Raw genomic sequence first — 22,361 nt, forward strand, 5'->3', positions numbered from 1 at the left:
AGAGAAAATGGCTAATTGGGCCGAATTTGGACATGTTCACTTAGGGGTGTACTCACTTTTGTTGCCAGCAGTTTAGGCATTAATGGTTGTGTGTTGAGTTATTTTGAGGGGACAGAAAATTTACACCGTTATACAAGCTGTACACTCACTACTTTACATTGTAGCAAAGTGTCATTTCTTCAGTGTTGTCACATGAAAAGATAGAATAAAATATCTTCAAAAATGTGAGGGGTGTACTCACTTTTGTGAGATACTGTGGATATATATATATATATATATATATATATATATACACACACACAAACAAACACTATATATATATATTTTTTTTTTTTTTTTTTAAATACAGTCCTAAGTGCTCATGCACACAGGGCTTAAAAAACACTGCTTTTACATACATTTGCCATTTGTCATTTTTTTTCTACGTTTAAATGCACCTCTATGTTAGCTTATGTGTCCATGCACACATACAGTACAGTAGGTGTTTACAGACACATAGAACCAGCATGTTCAGGAGAGGATCTTTTGGGCAGAAGAAATGCTTGAAAATGCACATAAACACATGTAACAGCTCTTAGACGCTAGACACATTTAGCACTTCCAAGTTGATTCATTCCAGTGGCTAGAATAAATGAATAGTCTGGTCAATGGAATCCATAAATTCTTAAAATGCGTAAATGCATGTGATATACGTGGCATTAGCCGTGTTTTTTAAAAGCTGCTTTTTCTTGTTAAGAGTAGAGCCAGTTCACACAAGAATGTAGTGCAGGAAATGCATGTTCTGTGCACTTTTCCCACACTGTGTTCAAAGAGCACTGCACTGGCGATCTGCAGCGGTTGTCAATGTTAACTTAATGACATCCCAATTGCAGGTTGCAAATGCAGTACTTTTGTTTGGACTGGATTGCATGGTACTCTATTACCATGCTATACAGTTGCTGTGCATTTTGTAAAGTAGCGCACGCACCGCTTTTGGTGTGATCCAGCATGATTTTAGCCCATTTAAATGAATGGACTGAAATTGTATTGCACTTGGATTGCATGCGAATCCCACAGGAACGCACTGTTCATGATGTGAACTGGCCCTGGGGAGAAATCCAAAGGCCCAGTGTACATGAGGCCTAACTGATATGGTGCTGCAGCACTTCTCTATAGTAATATTTTGTTCCTTGTTGTAGAGTTCTATGGACCACCACTGCTTTTACTCTCATTTTATCATTACTTTTATTATAATTTTCTATATTTTTATTTCTGGCTCGTTTGGTTACATTAACTGTTTTCCTTTGTTTTGTGTGTGGTGCTGCAACCACCATTTGTTATCTGATAAAATCAATTTGATACAAGCAGACTTTGTAAAATTAGATTTTTTAATATATAATAATATAATATTTATTACTTTATTTAGAATAAAAAAACACTGGGAAGCTTACTAAAAGTAAAGTTGTCTATTAGGTAGAAATTAACAGAACATACCTTCTGTGTTTCTTCAGCGTCAGTTTTTCTAGGTAACTTAATCCATTGTCTTTAAATTCAACTTGTAATGGTTTTCCTAAGCCAGTCAAAACAGTCTGAACTGCTGAACTGCCAATAGAATCTAGGGAAAAGATGAATATTTGAAAACAGAACTCCAATACAATTTCACAATGAGCAAAATATTTCTAAATTAGGATTATGCAGTATTAATTTATAAAGCCAATTTCCAATTTCATGCACAAAAATTTAAATTAGCAAATAAAGGAAATTCTGACCCTCTTCCTCCCCAAAAAAAAGTATAAAGAAAAAAGGGGAGGGACCTTTACCTGTGCCACATCCCAGTATTTTGGTATATGTACAAACAATTTGCAAGACATAGTTCTGCTTGTGTTGGATTTTTTTTTTTGGCACTAACATGAGACTGATTTTTTATATTACAACCTTTTATTTTTTATTACATCATTACAGAACAGTTGCCTAAGGCGACTACATAAAAGATAACGCAGAATAAAAAATGTGATAACAATATCCATCTGAGGATTTTTGTATAAACACCTATCAATCCATTGATTGAGGTGTGTGTATCCTTTGCTGGTCAATGCATTTTGCAATATGCTTCCCCGGGACCAACAGCAGGTGTATCACATTCTGGTAATCTTAAACAGATATCATTATCAGTTTTACATTAGTACAAAAACAAAAATCTACATTAATTACAAAAATGTTTATACAGAGTTTACCAAAGTCATCACTTACATATGTTATGGTAAGAGGCATACTAATGTCACATACATCTGGGGGCGGACACAGGGGATCAACATCTCATTGGAATCTGTTTGTTGTGTCAGTATATTCTTACTCAAATCCCCTTTTAAGATATATATATATATATATATATATATATACTGTATATATATATATATATATATATATATAGATATATATATAGATATATAAATAAATGAGGAGTTTGTGATCTCTATCCACATTCTATGTCAACCTGTATATATACATGTTATAAAGGTATTTTAACTTGTCTATAGGGAATGAGAATCCAATATACAGTATATGTTGAAGGAGTGTAGTTACAATGAGCACAATGTCAATTTTATTTTAGTTGGTAATGATGTGTACCTATAAAGAGGCGGGTTAATTCACACATGATTAAATGTATATAGCCAAAATGCCTCTATTATTGTATAGATCTGAAAACTAGTTGTACACACCTTAATACTTAACTGGGAAAAAGCAAACTGCCCTACACATCACTGTATATTCCTGTGGGAAAAGCATAGTAATCAGGCCATAAATGATAAGATCTCCCTCCTAGTCTCAAGGTCCCATTTGTTGAAAAAAAAAGCCTTTTCACCCTTGATTGTCCACCTAGAAAGGATGTGTGTCATCTGTCTCCATGGGCAGAATGCACACTCCAAAAGGCTTTTATCCCCCATGGGCGCCGCAGACACCGCCCTGCTTGGTCGCCATCTCCGGCTGAGGACGTCACAGCTTTGCGTGTACCCCATCACCGCTCATGCGCAAAATGGCGCTGATCACGGTGAGGCTTTTCTCATGTAGTGAATGCCAGGACCCGCCCATGAAAGGGCAAGGTATATGGGCGTTCATTAAAGCCTGATTTCTCAATGAGGGTCATCAGGGTAGATGGAATGGAGCAATGCCAATCAATCTCCCATTGCGGGGAAACAATATGGGGAACATGTGCCTGCACATCAGAAAATAAACAATGTATAGTGCAAAAATGTGAAAAACTATCAGCGCCGTAAAAAATACAAAAAAATGTGATCAGCTGCAAACACTAATTGTGATCCCACTACACAAACAGATAACAGATAAATGTGTTGCGCTAAATCATAAAAGTGCACATGAAAAACAATCAAGATAATCAATGTAAAAATTGTGCAACAAAAGTCCGTATGGTTTAAATAAGTGACATGAATAATAAATAAGTCCTTTCGGAAATAGCATGAACAGAATCCCCGAGTATATACAGTGCTGTGATCTCTAGATTCAAAACTTCTCCAAGAAAAATGTGACAAAAACTTCTCCGTGACTGTGAAAAAATCCACCACCAGAAGTGCAAGCCTCTCACCTTAATGTCTGACCCAGGTGCCACCCAGGGTCAGACACAGCAGTCCCCTAACAGGGGTAATCAAATACCAGCAAAAAGGTGTATGCAGGAGAGTCCAGGATCAACACAGCTCATCCATCCATATCACAGGTCCATAAGTAAAATGGGAACAAAGCAAAGAAATTCTAGTGCTCTCTGTATGAACTATTCAGGCAGAAGTTTAATAAGAATACAGGGTACTCACAAAACGATGTAATAAACACGCTCGATAAACAGCAATGTTTCGATGGAAGGGTGTGACGTCCGCAGCACGGCTCCACCCCCCTGTACGCGTTACGTCAGCGCTCAGGGCAATTGACTTCTTCAGCAATGTATAGTGCGCCTCATTTATGTATGATGACTATGGAAAAAAAGCAAAAAGAAGAATGTCCACGATAGCCTTGGCTCTCCGGGGGCTCACACTCCTGATTGGCTTTTGGCAGCAGCAAGAGCCATTAGCTCCTGTTGCTGTCAATCACAGCCAGTGAGGCAATCAGGAGATGGAGGGGCCAAGCTGTGGCTCTGTGTGTGAATGGACACCCAGAGCTTGCCTGATTGGGAGCATGCGTGATTGGGTGCCCTCATAGCAAGTTGCTTGCTATAGGGCACCCAGCAGGTGGGAGGGGCCAGAAGCGCAGGGACCCAAAAAGAGGGGGATCCGGGCTGCTCTGTGCAACACTACTGCACAGAGCAGGTAAGTATGTTTTTTAAGTAAAAAAAAAAAGACTTTAATATCACTTTAACAAAGACAATATTCCAGAGACAGCCTTGTGGGTATGCTTAGGGGCATATTTAGGGTAAAGTCCATGCTTTAGGAAGATACACTTGCAGTAAATGTTTGGTGAATGTCACAATCACTGCCTAAAAATAAATCTCTTAAAGTTATACAGGAATATTATACCCCTTGTTCTCTGATAAGAATCACCTATGAGATGGCTGGGGGCAGTTCTACACAACAACTAGACAGCTGCACAGAGCTGAACATTTGCACTAACAAGATCTGATCACCCTTAGGACAGTCTGTTTGCATATAACTCCATCTGCTTAACCCAGGGGTCTCAAACTGGTGGCCCTCCAGCTGTTGCAGAACTACAAGTCTTATCATGCCTCTGCGTATGGGAGTCATGCTTGCAACTGTCAGCCTTGGAATGCCTCATGGGAATTGTAGTTCTGCAACAGCTGGAGGGCAACCAGTATGAGACCCCTGGTCGAACCTGACCTTAATTTCCCCAATAGCAGCTAGCTAGCTGGGTTAGTAGCAGGGCTGGCCCAAGACATTGTGCTTCCTGGGTCCAGGAGTGAAATGCCGTCCCCCCCCCCCCACCTACTCCCCAAAAAAAAAAAAAATCACGCCCAACAAAAGGCCCCCACATGAATTATTTTATATACATATAAAATTTAGAAAATATTATATATACTGTTATCTTCTTTCATAACTCACTGGACCAGTCCAGCAAGCACCCACTGTCTGTTCTCTGTCCTCCTGTAACTCCTGTGTCCGCCGCTCCCACCGCCCTAAAAGCCTGCCTTGCGTGAGATGAAGTGCGCTGATGTCTGACTTCATTGCACACACGACGATCACATGAGGGACGATCCCCCGGAGGAGATGCTCCGCCTCCTCATACTCATCAGTTTGCACTATGGGCGGCAGTATGAGATGGGGAAATGCCACCCGCGACGCCCTGCAAACTGAATACACACAAAACTGCTGGAAAAAAAAATCTTGAGAGTCAATTTGCCACCCCCCTCTAAGTTCTGCCTGGGTCCAATGGACCCAGCAGGACCCATGGTAGGGCCGGCCCTGGTTAGTAGTCTACCACAGATGCAAGATTGTTGCCTGATTCAGATGGATGAATGGAAACAGACGGTCGTCTCATGTTTAGGATGATTCTAAATTTTAAAAGTAAATGAGTCTGTCATAAAATTGGACTGGACTAGTTTTGCTTAAAAGTTTGAAACAGTGTATAAATAAAGTCATATGAATGTAGAGATGTCTGCCTGTCTATTTGCCCCAGTACATGTGGGACCCCCCTTCTGCTCAGTATCTCTGGCTGCCACTGTGTATTCAAAAAGTTCTTTCTGAGGGAAAGCATAACACAAAGCATAAAGATTATCAACTTGTTTAACCTCCCTGGCGGTATGATTCTTTTGGATTTTAGGTGCTGAAAGCGGTACCATTATTTTAGGTGCTGAAAGCATGTAATTCTTGTGAATGAGCAGCCCAAACCAACTGTATACATTTATTATACATATTATATATATATATATATATATATATATATATATATATACGTGTGTATATATATATATATATATATATATATATATATATATATATATATATATATATATAATATGTGTGTGTGTGTGTGTATATATATATATATATATATATATATATATATATATATATATATGTATATGTGTATATATATACGTATATATATATATATATATATATATACTGTATATATATGTATATATATATATATATATACTGTATATATATTGTGACAGGAAGTCAGGTAAATCTGGGAATGTAGTCACTGAGAGGAGACACATTCCCACCTGCTTTGAAAAGTTCACTGATACTATAGGGTGTTGGCTGAAAAAAGAGCCAGCAGGAAGTTGAAAACCATTCAGCTGTTCAGAATGAGGAGATCAAGGCCTCTATAATTTGTCCAGAGAAAATCTATTGAGTGCTGCCTCCTGTCGCCGTGTAGGCTGGGAGAGGAGGACAGACATACGTGTACCTCCCGACGCCGTGTGGGCATGGGAGAAGGACTGCTGCCGCCTGTCGCCGTGTGGGCTGGGAGAGGGGGACAGTCGGATGTGTGCCTCCCGACAAGCTGGTGAGCATGGGAGAAGACCTCCTACAGCGATGTGAAGCTAAGGAGGGTAACCACGAGTGAAGACGTCTCAAAGGTGAGAAGACAAAGTGTTCCATGTGAAGAGTGTGAAGAGTAAAGGATCCTGTTATAAATGAACATGTGTTGATGTGAAAGAAACAAAGGGACATGTTCAATGGACAATGTTTGTGCTGTGTGAAAAGCAAACAAATGGACATTTGAGTGTCTGCTGTAGGATCAGCAGTGTCGGCCCAACAGTAGGTTGGAAAGACTTCTTAGGTAGGTTCCAGCGTGAGAAGGTAGCCGCCCACAGAGGCAAGGATTTATTTTGTCTTTTATTTTATTTTGGCTGTTTTGACGCTTGCAATTGTGTGAAGTAAATTGCATGAATAAATCAGTCTTGTTTTCAACCTCTGCTCGGCTATCTCTCTGTGAAAACGCACCCCCAAAGGGGTCATCCACACCCGCCACCGAGCTAATCCCTTACATATGGTGGAGGTATGCAGTGGGCATAAGCAGAGATCCCTGCAAGGAAGTGCAAATGTTTGATGAACTTTGTCTGGTGCATGAGATTGCACAATCTATGTGTGCAGGAGAGAAGATCCTGACAGAAAAAAAAAAAAAAAAAAAAGTGTTTTAAAGAGACAGCGGTCTCAAAATTATTTGATGAACTTTGTTGTGTCTGGTGCAAGTGACTGCACAAACTGTGTGTGCAGGAAAAGAGATCTTGCAAGAGAGAGAAAAACTACATGTGTTAAAGAGACAGTGGTCTGAAAATTTTTTGCTGGACTGTGAAAAATTTGTGGAGTTATTGAAGATGGGGCGATCCAAACGCCTGAAAAATGCAAAGATAGATGAAATGAGAGACCGGATTCTATGGATGGAGGGGATGTTACCGTCTGAACCAGCCCCATCCATGCCTAAAGAGAGTCTACTAAAGAGGAAGGTTGTTGTCCCTAGCAACACTGATGAAACTGCTATGGAGACGCAGTGTGCTCAGATGAAAAGTAAACCCAAAATGGGGGAGATGCTGAAACAACGGAGCTTTGCAGCTCAACAAAAGGCTCATCAAGAGAGCATGGCAGGCTGGAAACAGAGACGCCAGCAGCCAATGGAGGCCATCGGTTTGGAGGAAACAGAGTATGTGTGCAGGGCTGAGTTGGATGCCTTGCAACGGAAAATGGAAGAAAAGGAACAAGCCTTGGAATTGCTTAAAATGGAGCATAGAAACTTGCAGGAAATGAATGAACTACTCAAGTCTCATGTGTTACAGTGGGAAGAATCCACTGCTCTTCTTTTGGTCGAGTTGCAAAAATGTCAAGACACTATAAAGGAGAAAGATACCATCCTCATGGAAAAGGAAATTGAAATTCAGACTTTGCAGAAGCAAAGTATGTGTGAAATGTTGGAGTTGCGTAATCAGCTGGAAAAAAGTCTTCAGTGTTTGGAAGTTACAAAAATAGACCTGCAGGAGTCGCAGGAACAGAATGTTGCTCTGAAAGCGACATTGTCTCTCAGCGACAACGAGAAAAGTGAAAGAGAGGCTAAATTACTGAGTACTGTGTATGAGCTCACCACTTTGAGCAATGTGGTAGATGAATTACGTGCAGACTGTGAAAGTTGGAAAGGTGAAGCCCAACGTTTCCAGCAGCAGTTAAAGGAGAAAGAAGCCTGTGTGGCAGAATTACAGTCTCATTCCCAGAAACTAGCCAATGAGGTGAAGGCTCTTATGCAGGGAAAAGGAGATTGTGAACATAAGAGGGAAAAAGTAGAGGCACAGCTTCTGGAATCGCAAGTCAAGGTGTCAGAAGGTGACCGATTGTGTGCTAAGCTGTCAGAGAAGGCAAACCGACTGCAGGTTGAGTTGGACAATGTTACAAATCAGCTTTCTCAAGCAGACAGAAAATCTAGAGAAATTGCGGAAGATTTTTCTATCTTGGAATCGCAGCTGCAAGACACGCAGGAACTCTTACAGGAAGAGAGGTGTCAAAGGCTGAGTTTTAGCACAAAGCTCAAACAAATGGAAGATGAGAAAAATGGCTTCCTGGAACAATTAAAAGAGGAGGCGGAAGCAAAGAAAAACCTATCAGAGCAAGTCGCAACATTGCAAGCTCAGATAGCGGATATGAAAAAACGCATGGAAGAAAGCGTTGGTTCATTACAGTGTGTTGAAGATGTGAAAAAGAAGTTTGATCAGATGCTTGGTGAAGAGAAGACTGTGTCTGCAAAATATGCAGAAGAACGCGCACGTGCAGAAACGGAGGTGCGTGATAACGAGAGCAAAGCCCTGTTCTTGGCTCGCTCTTTGGAGGAAGCTCTAGAGTGTAAGGCTGAACTAGAAAGTGTTAACAAACAGCTGCGTACAGAAATGGAAGAATTGGTCAGCTCCAAGGATGATGTTGTGAAAAGCGTTCAGGAGCTAGAAAAGTCTAAGCGAGCCTTAGAACAGCAAGTAGAAGAGATGAATATTCCGTTGCAGGAACTGGAAGAGGAATTCCAGGCAACAGAGGATCTGTCCCAAAGAGGGGATAGTGTGCCTGATGCAGTTTTTAAAAGGATCAGTGTTTTGGGGTCTGTCCTGAGTGAGCCTCAGAAATGTGATGACACGTGGCTTGAATCACCCCTTTGGAATAAACCGTTCCTTCAAAAACTTCAAGCATTGGAAAATGTATCATTAGAGCTTCAGCAAACAAAAGAGTTGTGTAAGAAATGTGATGATTTCTCAGTTCAGGCTGAAAACCTAGTGGAGAAAACTAAAGCGGAGAAAACTAAAGCAAGTGATATAAATCTGGGAGAAAAAAGCAAACGCCACCTAGTGGAGAAAACTAAGGCTGTTGGTGAAAACGTGAAGCAAATGAATAAGTGCCTTTCAGGGAGTGTTTCCAAAATGGAACTGGTGAAAGACGGGTGGCAGAAGTTTGATCGTGATCTTGAGATACATTCCATGTGGAATTCAGATAGAGAAAAGGAACTAGGTGACCTTGAGCGGTCAAATAGTTCAGCAGAAAGTGCATTGAAGAAACCTGTAAAAGAATGTGTTGCAGTTCCATGCTTCTTCACTGATGCAGAGAGGAGGTCTATAATGGATACCACCCAGATCGCTGGGTTCAACTGTGTTGTTGCCTTTAACCCCTATGTTGGTGGAAGGAAAGTTGATGATGTTCTGGTTGGCTACTTCTGTGAAGAGTTTGGCAAGAAATATAAACTGAATATCAAATCAAATAGTAGGCCTTTACTGCGACTCGCTCAGGAGGGCGAAAAGTTTAAGAAGTTGATGAGTGCAAATGCTTCAGATCTGCCTATGAATATGAAATGTTTGAATGATATTGATATCTCTGGGAAAAGGAACAGGGGTCACTTTGAAGAAATGTGTGACAGCCTGTTGTCTCAATTGGAAAATCCTCTGCACAGCATCTTAGAGCAAGCAAAGCTCAAGAAGGAAGATCATTCCCTTTTACAACAAAAAGTCAATGATTGTGTACAGCTGTATGGAGAGGCAACTCAAGTCACAGAGGGATGTCAAGAGTCCCTACTTGGAACAAAGCTTAGTGAAGCAAAGGTTCTCAAAGTTTTGTGGAAAACATTTATGGATTGCAGAGAGAGGCGTCTTAAGAATGTTGAAGACCTTAAGACTAGCCCAATTGAGTTGCCTATGGATCACGGTCCTCCATGGTGGATTGGACAGACGGTTATGAGGGACAAGCTGTCTGACATTTATGAGAAAGCTGTCAATGAAGATGACAGAAACGAGAAGGAGCAAAATTATGCCAAAAATGCAGTTGAAGAATGTGTATATGAGATGAGAGACAAACTGTGTGGCATTTATGAGAAATCTGTCAGTGAAGATGACAGAAACAGTTTCATCCGGAAGCTTGAGGATAATAGGAGGCTTATCAGTGAGTCAGCAGTGCCTGACACATGCGTGCCTGGAAATATGTGTCCCAACCCTAGGGTTGAAACAAGAGGGGGGGGTATGTGACAGGAAGTCAGGTAAATCTGGGAATGTAGTCACTGAGAGGAGACACATTCCCACCTGCTTTGAAAAGTTCACTGATACTATAGGGTGTTGGCTGAAAAAAGAGCCAGCAGGAAGTTGAAAACCATTCAGCTGTTCAGAATGAGGAGATCAAGGCCTCTATAATTTGTCCAGAGAAAATCTATTGAGTGCTGCCTCCTGTCGCCGTGTAGGCTGGGAGAGGAGGACAGACATACGTGTACCTCCCGACGCCGTGTGGGCATGGGAGAAGGACTGCTGCCGCCTGTCGCCGTGTGGGCTGGGAGAGGGGGACAGTCGGATGTGTGCCTCCCGACAAGCTGGTGAGCATGGGAGAAGACCCCCTACAGCGATGTGAAGCTAAGGAGGGTAACCACGAGTGAAGACGTCTCAAAGGTGAGAAGACAAAGTGTTCCATGTGAAGAGTGTGAAGAGTAAAGGATCCTGTTATAAATGAACATGTGTTGATGTGAAAGAAACAAAGGGACATGTTCAATGGACAATGTTTGTGCTGTGTGAAAAGCAAACAAATGGACATTTGAGTGTCTGCTGTAGGATCAGCAGTGTCGGCCCAACAGTAGGTTGGAAAGACTTCTTAGGTAGGTTCCAGCGTGAGAAGGTAGCCGCCCACAGAGGCAAGGATTTATTTTGTCTTTTATTTTATTTTGGCTGTTTTGACGCTTGCAATTGTGTGAAGTAAATTGCATGAATAAATCAGTCTTGTTTTCAACCTCTGCTCGGCTATCTCTCTGTGAAAACGCACCCCCAAAGGGGTCATCCACACCCGCCACCGAGCTAATCCCTTACAATATGTATATATATATATATATATACATATATTTACATAAAAAGTACAGTAAAACTGCAGGAAAGGGCACTGGGGGGTAATGTAATGTGATTTTATTTTATTTTGAACGATATCAGTGTGTTTGGTGCATTTTACATTCGAATTTGCCGCCGGTTCCACCCCCCGGCGGACGTCACGTCGCCGGAGACGGAAGCCGGGGCTCGCAGACGATCGGGAGAGAGCTCCGCCGCCGCACACCGCTCGCAGACATCGCTGGATCCCGGAGAAAAGGTAAGTAAAACCTCCTCCAGCATCCAGCGATCTTCCTAGCGCTACCCCGAGTGTGACTCGGGGTTACCGCTTTTGGCACTAAAATCTTACCCCGAGTCACACTCGGGAATACCGCTAGGAAGGTTAAAACAGTCCTGCAGGTAACACTCAAACACTAATCTGCTTCCCCATCATTTTATAAAAAAATGGCACCTTTACTCAAGTGCTTACCCACTTTTAAGCCTCGTACACATGATCAGATTATGGGACGAACTTTCATCCACTTTTTGTTGCATGCTAGTCTCATATGGAAAGTGAAGAGGTTACTTTTATATGAAAATTCTCGTACTACAGAATTCAACTTCAGAAGTAATGTCATGTGTTGAATTGTTTTGTATGTGTTCTTTAGTTTCTGTGCATGCCTAGTCTTGTTCTTATGATTTTTTTGGACGAAAACTGTACTAATTAAAACGAAAACCGGACATTGTGTTGACGTATGATAAAAATTTTATAGCCTGCACATACAGATTTTATCGTCCGAAAATTCGTAATCCGCTGTCAAAAGCACTATACTAACAATCCGAAAATCGGCAGATCGTTCGTTGGACGAAATTTTACTTCCAATTTTTGTATCGTATGTACGGTCTTTATAGTAAATACATTTACACTTGAAGAACAGACCCTGTTTGAGTGCACTTGCTATACAAGTGAAACTATTATCAATGCCAAAACACCAACTAACACTTTTAAAACAGTTACAGCAACAGTTTTTTTCCATTCGAGAAAGGTTTCACATAAAGGAATAAAAGCTGACCCTGTGAGTGATAAATAGGTTGTCCCAACTCTCTAAGGACTCTTTCGCACAGGCAGCCAGAAAGGTGTAAAAACAGGAAGTTGAGTCACGGTTTAACCAAACCCTCTGCCCATCCAAATACAGACATGCAGCTTCTTAGGGCATTACACATATCATGGTCTGATGATGTGCTTTGCGGCTATGGCAAAAATTAAACAGTATGCCACATTAAGCAGGCTATACCACCACTGATTGTGACCCATGCAATTCTATGGGCCACAACAGATAAGCCTCCCTGCTCCTGCAAACTTTGTGGCGCAGAGGTGCGGCATATACAGAGTTAAATCATACTGTGAGGGGGTGACATATCGCCTCCTCAACACCTGCCAAATGCCTTTGAAAAGCGATGCACTGTAAATCCTTTTTCAGAGGGCCGACTAGGGCTCTTGCACATGTGAACAAGCTCTAACACTTTTGCTGCACAGCTTAGTCTGTTGAAAAATATGTATTGGCAGGATCAACAGGTGAAAATAAAGGAAAAAAGTCTAAAAAAAAAAAAATCTGAACCCAGAGAAGGTGGAGGCTGATAGACTGGAGGTAATATGGAATTATAATTACATTTGAATTAAACTTTTACAAGTATTGTGCATTATATTTAAAATGATTATATCCATGAAAAAAAAAGTCTCAGCTCTTAGTACTACTTTAATATAAAAGATTTATATCCCCCTTTCACTCTTCATATAGCTTCATGTCTGACTCCTAGTTAAAATGCCCATATATCCTACTTCTGTGTGTATTTATTATTATTTATATGATATAGGCACTTTCACTATTTTTCAGTATAAATGAACCCCTTATAGTAGCGATTGTCTGCTGTTTTTGTACTATAAAGGGCTAATTTTCGTTTTTTTAACCCCATTATGAGAGGTGATACAAAAAAAAAAGCATGCTGCTGCTACTAAACGTCTTAGGCCTTGTTCCACACCTATGTGTTTTTTGGTGCTTTTTGCAGAAACGCACTACAGTTCATTTAACATAGTTTCCTATGGAACATGTTCACATTCATGCTTTTTTTTTAGCCGCTTCATATTTGGAAAGGGTTAAAGACTTTTTTTAACGCAAAACTGTGCTTTTTTTGCTTTTCTGGTTCAATAGACTTCAATGGAGAAGCTGCAGAAAAGCATGTAGTGTGCTTTTGCTGTGATTTGCATTTTTTAATCTGCCCAACAACAAATTGGCCAAAAAAAAGCATAAAAAATGCGAAACGCAAATTGCAGCAAAATCGTGTGCGCAAAACACACAGCAAAAAGCACTGCAGAATTGGGTCAAAAGCAAACTCCATAGGTGTGAACCGAGCCTTATGCTGGCCATACACGTATCGATTTTCAGACGAGAATATTCATACGAAAAGTCTTTGTACATTCGCTGAATGAAAGAATGTCGTTTGAAACTTTCGCTTGCTTTTAACATTCAGTTTTAAAATGAATATAATTTCTGAACGAAAACTACATACACTGTCTGAAAATTCCTTTGACTAAGAAGTTGTATATTCCACTCTTTCAGATTTTTCCATCACTGTGGTCAAAAACGAACATCGATTTGACCCCACTAACGATTAGAAAATCGAACAAATCCATTGTTCTTAAAATTACAATTTTTTTTGAAGGAAGACATTTTTGCATCGCCAGCATAAGTGACAGCAGGCGCAGGTAGCTTTTATCAAGCCACCTGCCTACGACAAGGGAGTCAGTCATACATAATATATTTCAGTTCTGTCTGAAAATCTGCAAAAAAACAGCCTTAATTTTCTTTTTCTATAAATAAAAAATTTGATCTCTGAGTCTGATATTAACAAGATTCGACCTATAATACTATATATGTTATATACAGCATATCTCTTCTGTCTGTTATTTTCAGAGTGGATTAGAGATTTTGCTCCCTATCCATATAGTTGGGTGTTTATATTTACCACTGCATATAGATATTTAAGAATAAAATGCCTTTTTAGTAAACGTTACATATTAACTAAAATATAAACCACACTTTTTTTAAGGTTATTATTCGATTAGTGAATAATATACTAGTTTGCGACACTAGCAGCGCTAAAACATAAAATCGCATCAATCATGTATGTCTAAAACATCATGTCTAAAAATGGTTGGTCAACAAACATAAAAGCTTTCAAAAAGTCCATCAGTGGTCAAAACCTCCTGTTGATAAATATGTAAGCTTTCGGCCAAAGTACAGTCCCAAGTACCTGTGCAAAAAGTAACATGGAAGAGTGTGCGGCTAGTAAAAATGTCCGTGTACCACCACCAGCAAGCCGTGATCACCCGTCAGATTGGAAACTCACCAAATCACGGATAAAAACAGGCCTTAAAGTATCAACGCTGGCTCCTCCAGGGGCTGGGTAGGCGGCTTGTCTGAACTGCAGGGCTGTGGTAGGAGTGAGTGAAGTCCGTGGACAGTGATTAGGACAGCGCTGTGCCTGGGATGGTATGACTAAGCTCTGGGACCATACCAGCCGGACTCCGCCAATGACAAGACAAAGCTTCATATTTAGAGCCAGACGGTTGGTGCAAAGGGTCTCGGTGGAGGAGCCAGCGTTGATACTTTAAGGCCTGTTTTTATCCGTGATTTGGTGAGTTTCCAATCTGACGGGTGATCACGGCTTGCTGGTGGTGGTACACGGACATTTTTACTAGCCGCACACTCTTCCATGTTACTTTTTGCACGGGTACTTGGGACTGTACTTTGGCCGAAAGCTTACATATTTATCAACAGGAGGTTTTGACCACTGATGGACTTTTTGAAAGCTTTTATGTTTGTTGACCAACCATTTTTAGACATGATGTTTTAGACATACATGATTGATGCGATTTTATGTTTTAGCGCTGCTAGTGTCGCAAACTAGTATATTATTCTCTATTTTGTTGCACCCTCTTACAGATTTCTTGTTTTATATAGCAGCAGCTTTCACCTTTATGGTTTATACATTTTTGCCTGTTCTTTTATGCAGTTTTTAGCGCTGGGTGAGTAAGCGGTTTTACACTTACCAGTGGTTTAATTTCTTGCTCCTTTTTATACATTATTATTTGATTAATCGATTATTCGAAACAAAAATCAGCAAACTACTCTATTATGAAAATAATTGTTAGTTGCAGCCCTATAATAAAAAGGAAAAAGTCAACCCCCAGACTGTTTCCTGAGCCAGAGGAGTGAATGTTGCTGTTTGCCTGGCTACCACTGCACTAGTGGGAGAAGAACCTATGACACAACTCTGCGACCCTTGTTGTGGAGGTATTGCTACATATATATATATATATATATATATATATATATATATATATATATATATATATATATATATATATATATATATATATATATATATAAAAATAAAACTCCTGGCACAAGGAAGAATTATTACAGATGTAAATTGCACTGAAGTGTAGCTATACTGCTGCCAAGAACTTGTCTTTGTGAGTTTTAAAATACATGGATGCAAGGAAAATGGTTGGTATTTTTCAGCCAACCAATAAATTAAACAGATCTGTTCCACAGGTAATATATTTCTTTACTTGACCAGTCTGCCTAGGGGACTAACTACTGACTGGTGGGTAGAGATAGATTAAGATGGGAGGCCATGCAAGGAAGCATGGGTCAACAAACATCACCAGAAACTAAAAATGGCATGACACTGTGAATATCCACATATTCATATCAGTGTGACCCAGGTATAATTCAGGTTTCTCAAACCACTGCACTCTTCTCTAAAGGTGACATTTAACTTCATATTTTTTTAAATACAACCTCTTTATCATCCTCCTTAGTTCTTACCACATGAACCAAAACTACCGTATGTGAACGTCCTTTTTTTATCGTATAGTTTTTCAGTACACGTTAAAGATCAAGTTCTTTTGCACAAGATATTATAAACAGCCAGAATAGAGGTAATGATAGATTTATTTTTAGTTTAGCAGCATCTGGAGTAAGAATACTGCACTCTTGTTTTGTAAAACTAAGTGTATGACAGATACTGCAAGTATCTTGCAAATGAGAACTTTCCTCACTTTGGAGCTTTAACATCCCAATATAGTTAAAGCATAAGCCATCAACAGAGTTTGTTTGCTGGCAAGTAAGTGTTCAGATGCAAAATATGTAATTAGTGAGAAAATAAATGCAAAATGCTAATGTGCAAACCTTTGATGATGAAGAATCATCTGAATTGCAAAGAAATGTTAGATGTTGTATGGTATGTGGATTAAACAGAGTAAAGATGTGTTCGCATTTCCTCAGTGGGCTAAACAATAGGAAGTCAAGTCTCTTAAGGGTGATTTAAAGAAAGTGGCAGGCATCTTTTAAATGGATCTGTACTACACAAGAATGAGGGATAAAAAAGGACCATCTGGGGATTTGGTGGAGTTCCATCAGGTGCCCTGCGCTAAGGTAGCTATTAGCAATTTTGGAATATATGATGGCACAAACACAATCATTGTTACTAAAGAACCTCCCTTATTGGGGGGGGGGGGGGGAGACCTAATTCTTAATACAAAGAAAAAACAATAAGAATTTTGACATACCTGTAAATTCCATATCTTCGAGTACAGGGGACTGGATCTGTGTCAATGTAAGACCATGCTCCATAACAAAGGAGCAATCTGAGAGGAACTTGGAGTTTTCCCAGCGTCTGCAGTAGAATTCTCACTATTTGTCCCATGTGCTCCTGCTCCCAAGATGCCTATAATCTGCCATAGCTGAGACAGGATCTTCCCGTGACAGGGAATCATGGTATGGATGCCGACTGAGGGGCATTTCTGGTATGAGGGAACCACAATTACCCAGAAGCTAACCGAGTTCCTGTGGCTGTGTCTCTGAGGTATCAGGCAACAGGTGAGACAGCAAACGATGAGTTTGCATCCTCAAGGGAGATGGTAGTCATAAGTGCACACTTTGGCATCTTCTAAGCACTACATTACTAGCAAGAGAGGAACTTTCAGGAGTAAAATGAAATAAAAGAGTGACTAATTGAAATAGGCAAAAGCTTTAATAATGTTACCTATAAGGCCAAATAAAGTGAGACAATCAAAGCTAAGGAAAAACACTAAAAGTGTAAAAGTGTAGTACCCCATAACCGGAGCCTTCAAATCCACTTATGTGCTTAGCACTGTGGTGTATCTTGTACAACAAAAGTATATAATGTAGTGTGTAACACAGTTCAAGATAATGATCCAAAAAGACATTTATAGCCAGCAACGGACTAAATCATGGCCCTGGACCTTTATAGCATCCTGCAGCTAACTATATTTGTTGCACCACATACCAAGGTGAGTGGCAAACGCAGGATCCAGTGCCAAAGCAAAAATTACAGACCAGTCCCACTGCAGTGGGTCCAGGTATAGTTCCCAAGGTATAAACCATGGTAACAAATCCTGGAAATGGCTAGAGAACCAAAAGGCAATAGGCCGATCTTGATAGAAGCATCAGTCAAAGCAGCAAAAAAAAAAAACTGACGAAAAATAGAATAGAAAAAAAATCTCCAACAGAAGGGGTCCATCACCCAAGAACACTAGGAAAAAACTGGAGCCTCATGGAGTGGGCGGGTTATAAGGATATATTGGGAGGAGGTCTCAGCAAAGCTTTTCTCAGTGTCCAATCACCTGAATAACCCTTAGTCTATTAATCAATTCCTGTGCCCTGTACTGTACAATTAAGATACATATTTTAAATCACTAACAATAAAATCAGCTGATGCCAGAACAGCTAACTTTGAAATAGCAGCTTTCTAGGCCCTGTCACCCTTACAGCTATGTAAATAAGCTCATCCCTTCCACTACATCATGTTGACTGACAGTATAGTTCATGCAAGAGAAAGGCAGGGAAGAGTACCAATGCATCATATCAACCAAGCATTTTACTTCTTGTCTCACATCTCCTTAGTTATGACATGCTGAGGAAGAGAAGTGAGCATACAGAGGAACAATTAGTTATTTTACTTCATATAGCATGTAGAGGCTTAAGGACACCATTTAATGAAAATGTTGCAAGGGTTTTAGTTTTTCTGACATAATAAAAAAAAATATGCAAATGGATCATTTTATATAGAGCTTACTAGCACTGCTAAACATAAACAGAATAAAATAGATAGCTTAAGTGTATATATATTTCATTTTCACATTTTGTGTGGTTATAACTGGCTGAATGTACTCAGTATTTTCTGATGCAATTTATCAATTGTATCTTTCAGCTGTAATGCCATTTCCTGGTCTTCTCCTATATAATACTCCCTCATATCCTTAGCCGATATAGACTCTCTCTCTCTACTAAAATGTGTAGGGTATCAGATGGTGCACATAACAGTCCCACGGGAGAGCAGGAAATGTGGATCTCTCAAGGTGCAGAGTCCAAAAGCTATCCGAATTTTACAAGGACTCCATCACATGCTAACCCCTGATAGCAACTCCTGGGTCCAATTTGACCTAAGCATTAAGCAACTATGAACAGATAAACACAAGATAGCAGTGAAATTAAACAGACAGCTGAATACAGTCCAGAGATCAGAGCAGGCAGCAGACACAGATAACTATGATACAATAGGGAGGTCATGAAATGCAACAAGCTTGGATAACCGGGATACAAAATATAAGTCAGGCCAGGCTGTGGATACAGATAACCAGGACATAAACCAAACGTTAGGGCAAGCTGCAGACATGGATAAACAGAAGAAAAGCTGGGGTCAGTACACAGAAGTCACATAAGTACAGGACACAGGCAAAAAGGAACTCACTAGAAAGGGGCATGGTAGCAAGCTTGTAAAGCGTTGCTTATGCAGTGAGCAAGGGGTTGCACCAAGTTTAAATAGGCAGGTCAGGAGCAGAAAGCCACATTGATTGGTTGTGGCTGGAAGGAGAAAGCTATGCTTATTGGCTGTGGCTATAGGAATTTGTGGAAGAATTCAGCCTATGGAAGGAGAAAGGCCCAGTTGTCATGACCAATAGAGACCAAACTTCAGAGTTATATGAAAGGTCAGTGAAAAAGTCAATGGCTATGTGGGGCCAGGGCTCCTTGGGAATAGGTAGGTGTAGGAGCAAGAGCGTGCAGCAGAAAAGGCTGTGAAACCAGAGCATTATGGGAAGCCTGGAGCTGATCAAAGTGTATAGCCAGTTCTTGCAGGAATAGCAGCATTCGGGTCTTGTTGAACTCCTGAGCTTCAAGTATATAAGATTTGCCCCGGATCAGGTAGTCCGGAAGCAGGAAGAAACCAGTAGGGTCCTCAGCCCAAGCAAAATATTAAGGTGGTACCTTCATTGGAATAAACCCCTTTACTACACTGTACTGGGGAAGCAAGAGACATGGCAACCCCCAAGGCACAGAGTCTTAAAGCTAGCCTATTTTCAAAAGGGACCCCCTATTGCAAGCCCATCACAGGGGTTTAGACTCAACTGCTTGTTGACCCGAAATCCTTACTCCTGGGTTCATCCTGATTTAGGCACCATGGATTTCGAGAAGAGGAACCCCAGATAGCAATAGATTGGAACAGATGGCTGGATACAGGCAAAATATCAGGGCAGAGAGCTGACAAGGTGATACAAGCCAGAGGTCATACCAGGCAATGAACATGGTTAATCTGGACAAGGTCAGGGCAGGTAATGAACACCAAAAACTGGAAGACAAGCTAAAGTTATGACTCAAAAGTCACACAGGATACAGGCAAGAATAATTCAATAGAAAGGGGCATGGCAGCTGGCCTGTAAAGCACTGCATGGGCAGTGTCATGTTTAAATAGACAGGTCACAATGAAAAACCCATGTTGATTGCCTGCAGCTGAAAGGAAGAAGCTGCACTGATTGGCTATGACCAGTGGCTCCACAGATCAGCTGAAGCTAGACAGAGGAAGCTGTGTTTCTTGGTCAAAGCTGCTCTCGTTGATGACATAGACAGCTTAAAGCAGATCATAGTGCTAATAATATATTTGTATGAACGGAAACCCTTGTTTTGTGTGAATCAGGTTATGGTAGTTGGTTGTAATAGTGAAAAAGGTATCATTATGTCACACTTAACATGGGCCACACAGGATCTAAGCATTGGGACATCGTAGTGCTAACTAAAATGCCAAATGCAGTCCAATACTCAGTATATTAGAGTAGAGTAGCTTGCTGGAATTATCTTTTATACTAGATCTCCAGTTTCCAGCAAAATCCCCCATTTTTTTCCAAATTCTAATATAAAAAGGAATTTTGACTTACCGGTACCTGTAAATTCCATATCTTGAAGTACAGCACAGGGCATGGGGATTATTCATAGACTCAGAGTTATAACCTGGTACCTTTAGGTGATTGGACACTGGCAAAGCTTTTGAAGACATGCCCTCTGGGTGAACCCCCCCCCCCACCAATAACCTTACCCACCCCACATTGGTTTTGGTGCAAGCAATGCAGAGTATCCAAGGAATAAAAGAGAGCATGGTATGTGTCCTGTACTGCACTCCAAGACAGTGAATTTACAGGTGAGTGAAAATTCCCTTTATCTTAATCATACAGTACAGGACACTGGCTGAGTATATATGGACCCTGGGACATCCCTAAGGAATGAATGAGAAGGGTGGGAAACAACTATGCAAACAGAACTGTGCCAACAGGCCCAAGAAGGGTCAACTGACCCAACTTCAGAATATCTCTGCAGAAACCTTGTGGCCAAAAGCTGCACCTGCAGACGATTGGACGTCTGCCATTAGAACTTTGAAAAGGTATGAACAGAGGACCAGCAGGTGGCCCTATGAGACTTTGTGCCGGAATGCCCAGGAAACACCCACTGACCTGGTGGAGTGAAAGCATGAAAGCAAAGGTAGAGTTTTGTCCTTTAGAGTGTAAGCTTTGGTGATCAGTATAAAACAGGGAAAAATCTGCGCTAGGTCTAGCAAAAAAAAATGAAAAGGTAAGCAGCCATTTACCCAACTATGATACCAGCTGTAAACGTTCAATATAAATAAGAAGCGGGGCTAAATCCTAATAGTACAATCATGAATAAAACATATGGCAAATAATGTGTCATGAAAACAACTAAACATGCAGTGAAAAATTATAAACAAAATATATCACTGGAAAAAATCAATCATACGAAGATGATATAATTAAATAGGTGCAAAATCCAGTGTTTGCTGAACATAAAAGAGTTTCAATGAAAAGGTATTTTTCAATATTAAACAAGAGTCTCTATAAAGTGCAAAAAAGTGTATAGGTAACATTGATTGATGAAATCCATCACCAGGCACCAACACTTAGCATACTCATTCTTACCAGATAGCATGGACCATAAATTATAATGGTCATAAAAGCACAAAATAACCCGGCATCCAAAATAGGCGGTGGCTGCTCAGCAGCAGCTCCAAATGGAACGGGAATGAAAAAAAAATGAACAAGTATAGTGAAGCCTGCTAAAATTTAAGTCCTTTTATTTAAACTATATAGGAAGTACCTTCGATGAGTTGTAAACAGGCACAAATGAGTCAAAAACCAGCAGACTGTGAGCTCATGAGAAAGGAACGTCATGAGTAACGGCCAAGCAAGCATGATGTCTTCAGTAACAGCCATCCCGACGCGTTTCATCATCGATAACTTCTTTCCAGGGGCAGACCATACAATGATGTAGTCTTATTCATGCAATGGTAGACATGGAAGCAGGATTTTCGTTGTGAGGTCCTGATGGTAGGACAAATAGGGAGTCTGTCTTCCAGATAGAAGCTGTTGCTTTGAGGTTGACACTGGTTTCGACTACATCCATAAATTGAAGATCAGTTTCCTTTTGGGTGCTTTGGAGCTGGGCACAAAGATGGCAGGATTATGTCCTCATAAGTTGGAAGAATAATAACCACCTTAGGAAGAAAATATGGTTTTGGGTGCAAGACAGCCTTTTCTTAGTGAAGAATGAAGATTGGCTCCTTGGACGATAGAGCCACCAATTCAGGAGAGATCATTCAAAGATTTTCTAGAAGGGTTCAAAGGGTGGTTTCTGCAAGGCAGAAAGAATTTAGGTAGAGACCCCAAGAAATCACAGGGCGCTGTAAGGGG

The 22,361-nt window shown here is 40.5% G+C and overlaps 1 protein-coding gene across 1 annotated transcript in view; it reads right to left on the reverse strand.

Moving 5' to 3' along the window:
* ZBBX (zinc finger B-box domain containing) overlaps window positions 1–22,361 on the reverse strand; it is a 380,683-nt gene that overhangs the window by 245,557 nt on the left and 112,765 nt on the right. Inside the window, exon 10 of the mRNA XM_082248819.1 lies at window positions 1,474–1,594. Within this exon, the coding sequence (XP_082104945.1) occupies window positions 1,474–1,594 (121 nt within the window). The remainder of the gene's footprint in view (window positions 1–1,473; window positions 1,595–22,361) is intronic.

The sequence above is a fragment of the Pelophylax lessonae genome (assembly GCF_965119305.1).
Source record: "Pelophylax lessonae genome assembly, chromosome: 3".
Lineage (NCBI taxonomy): Eukaryota > Metazoa > Chordata > Amphibia > Anura > Ranidae > Pelophylax > Pelophylax lessonae.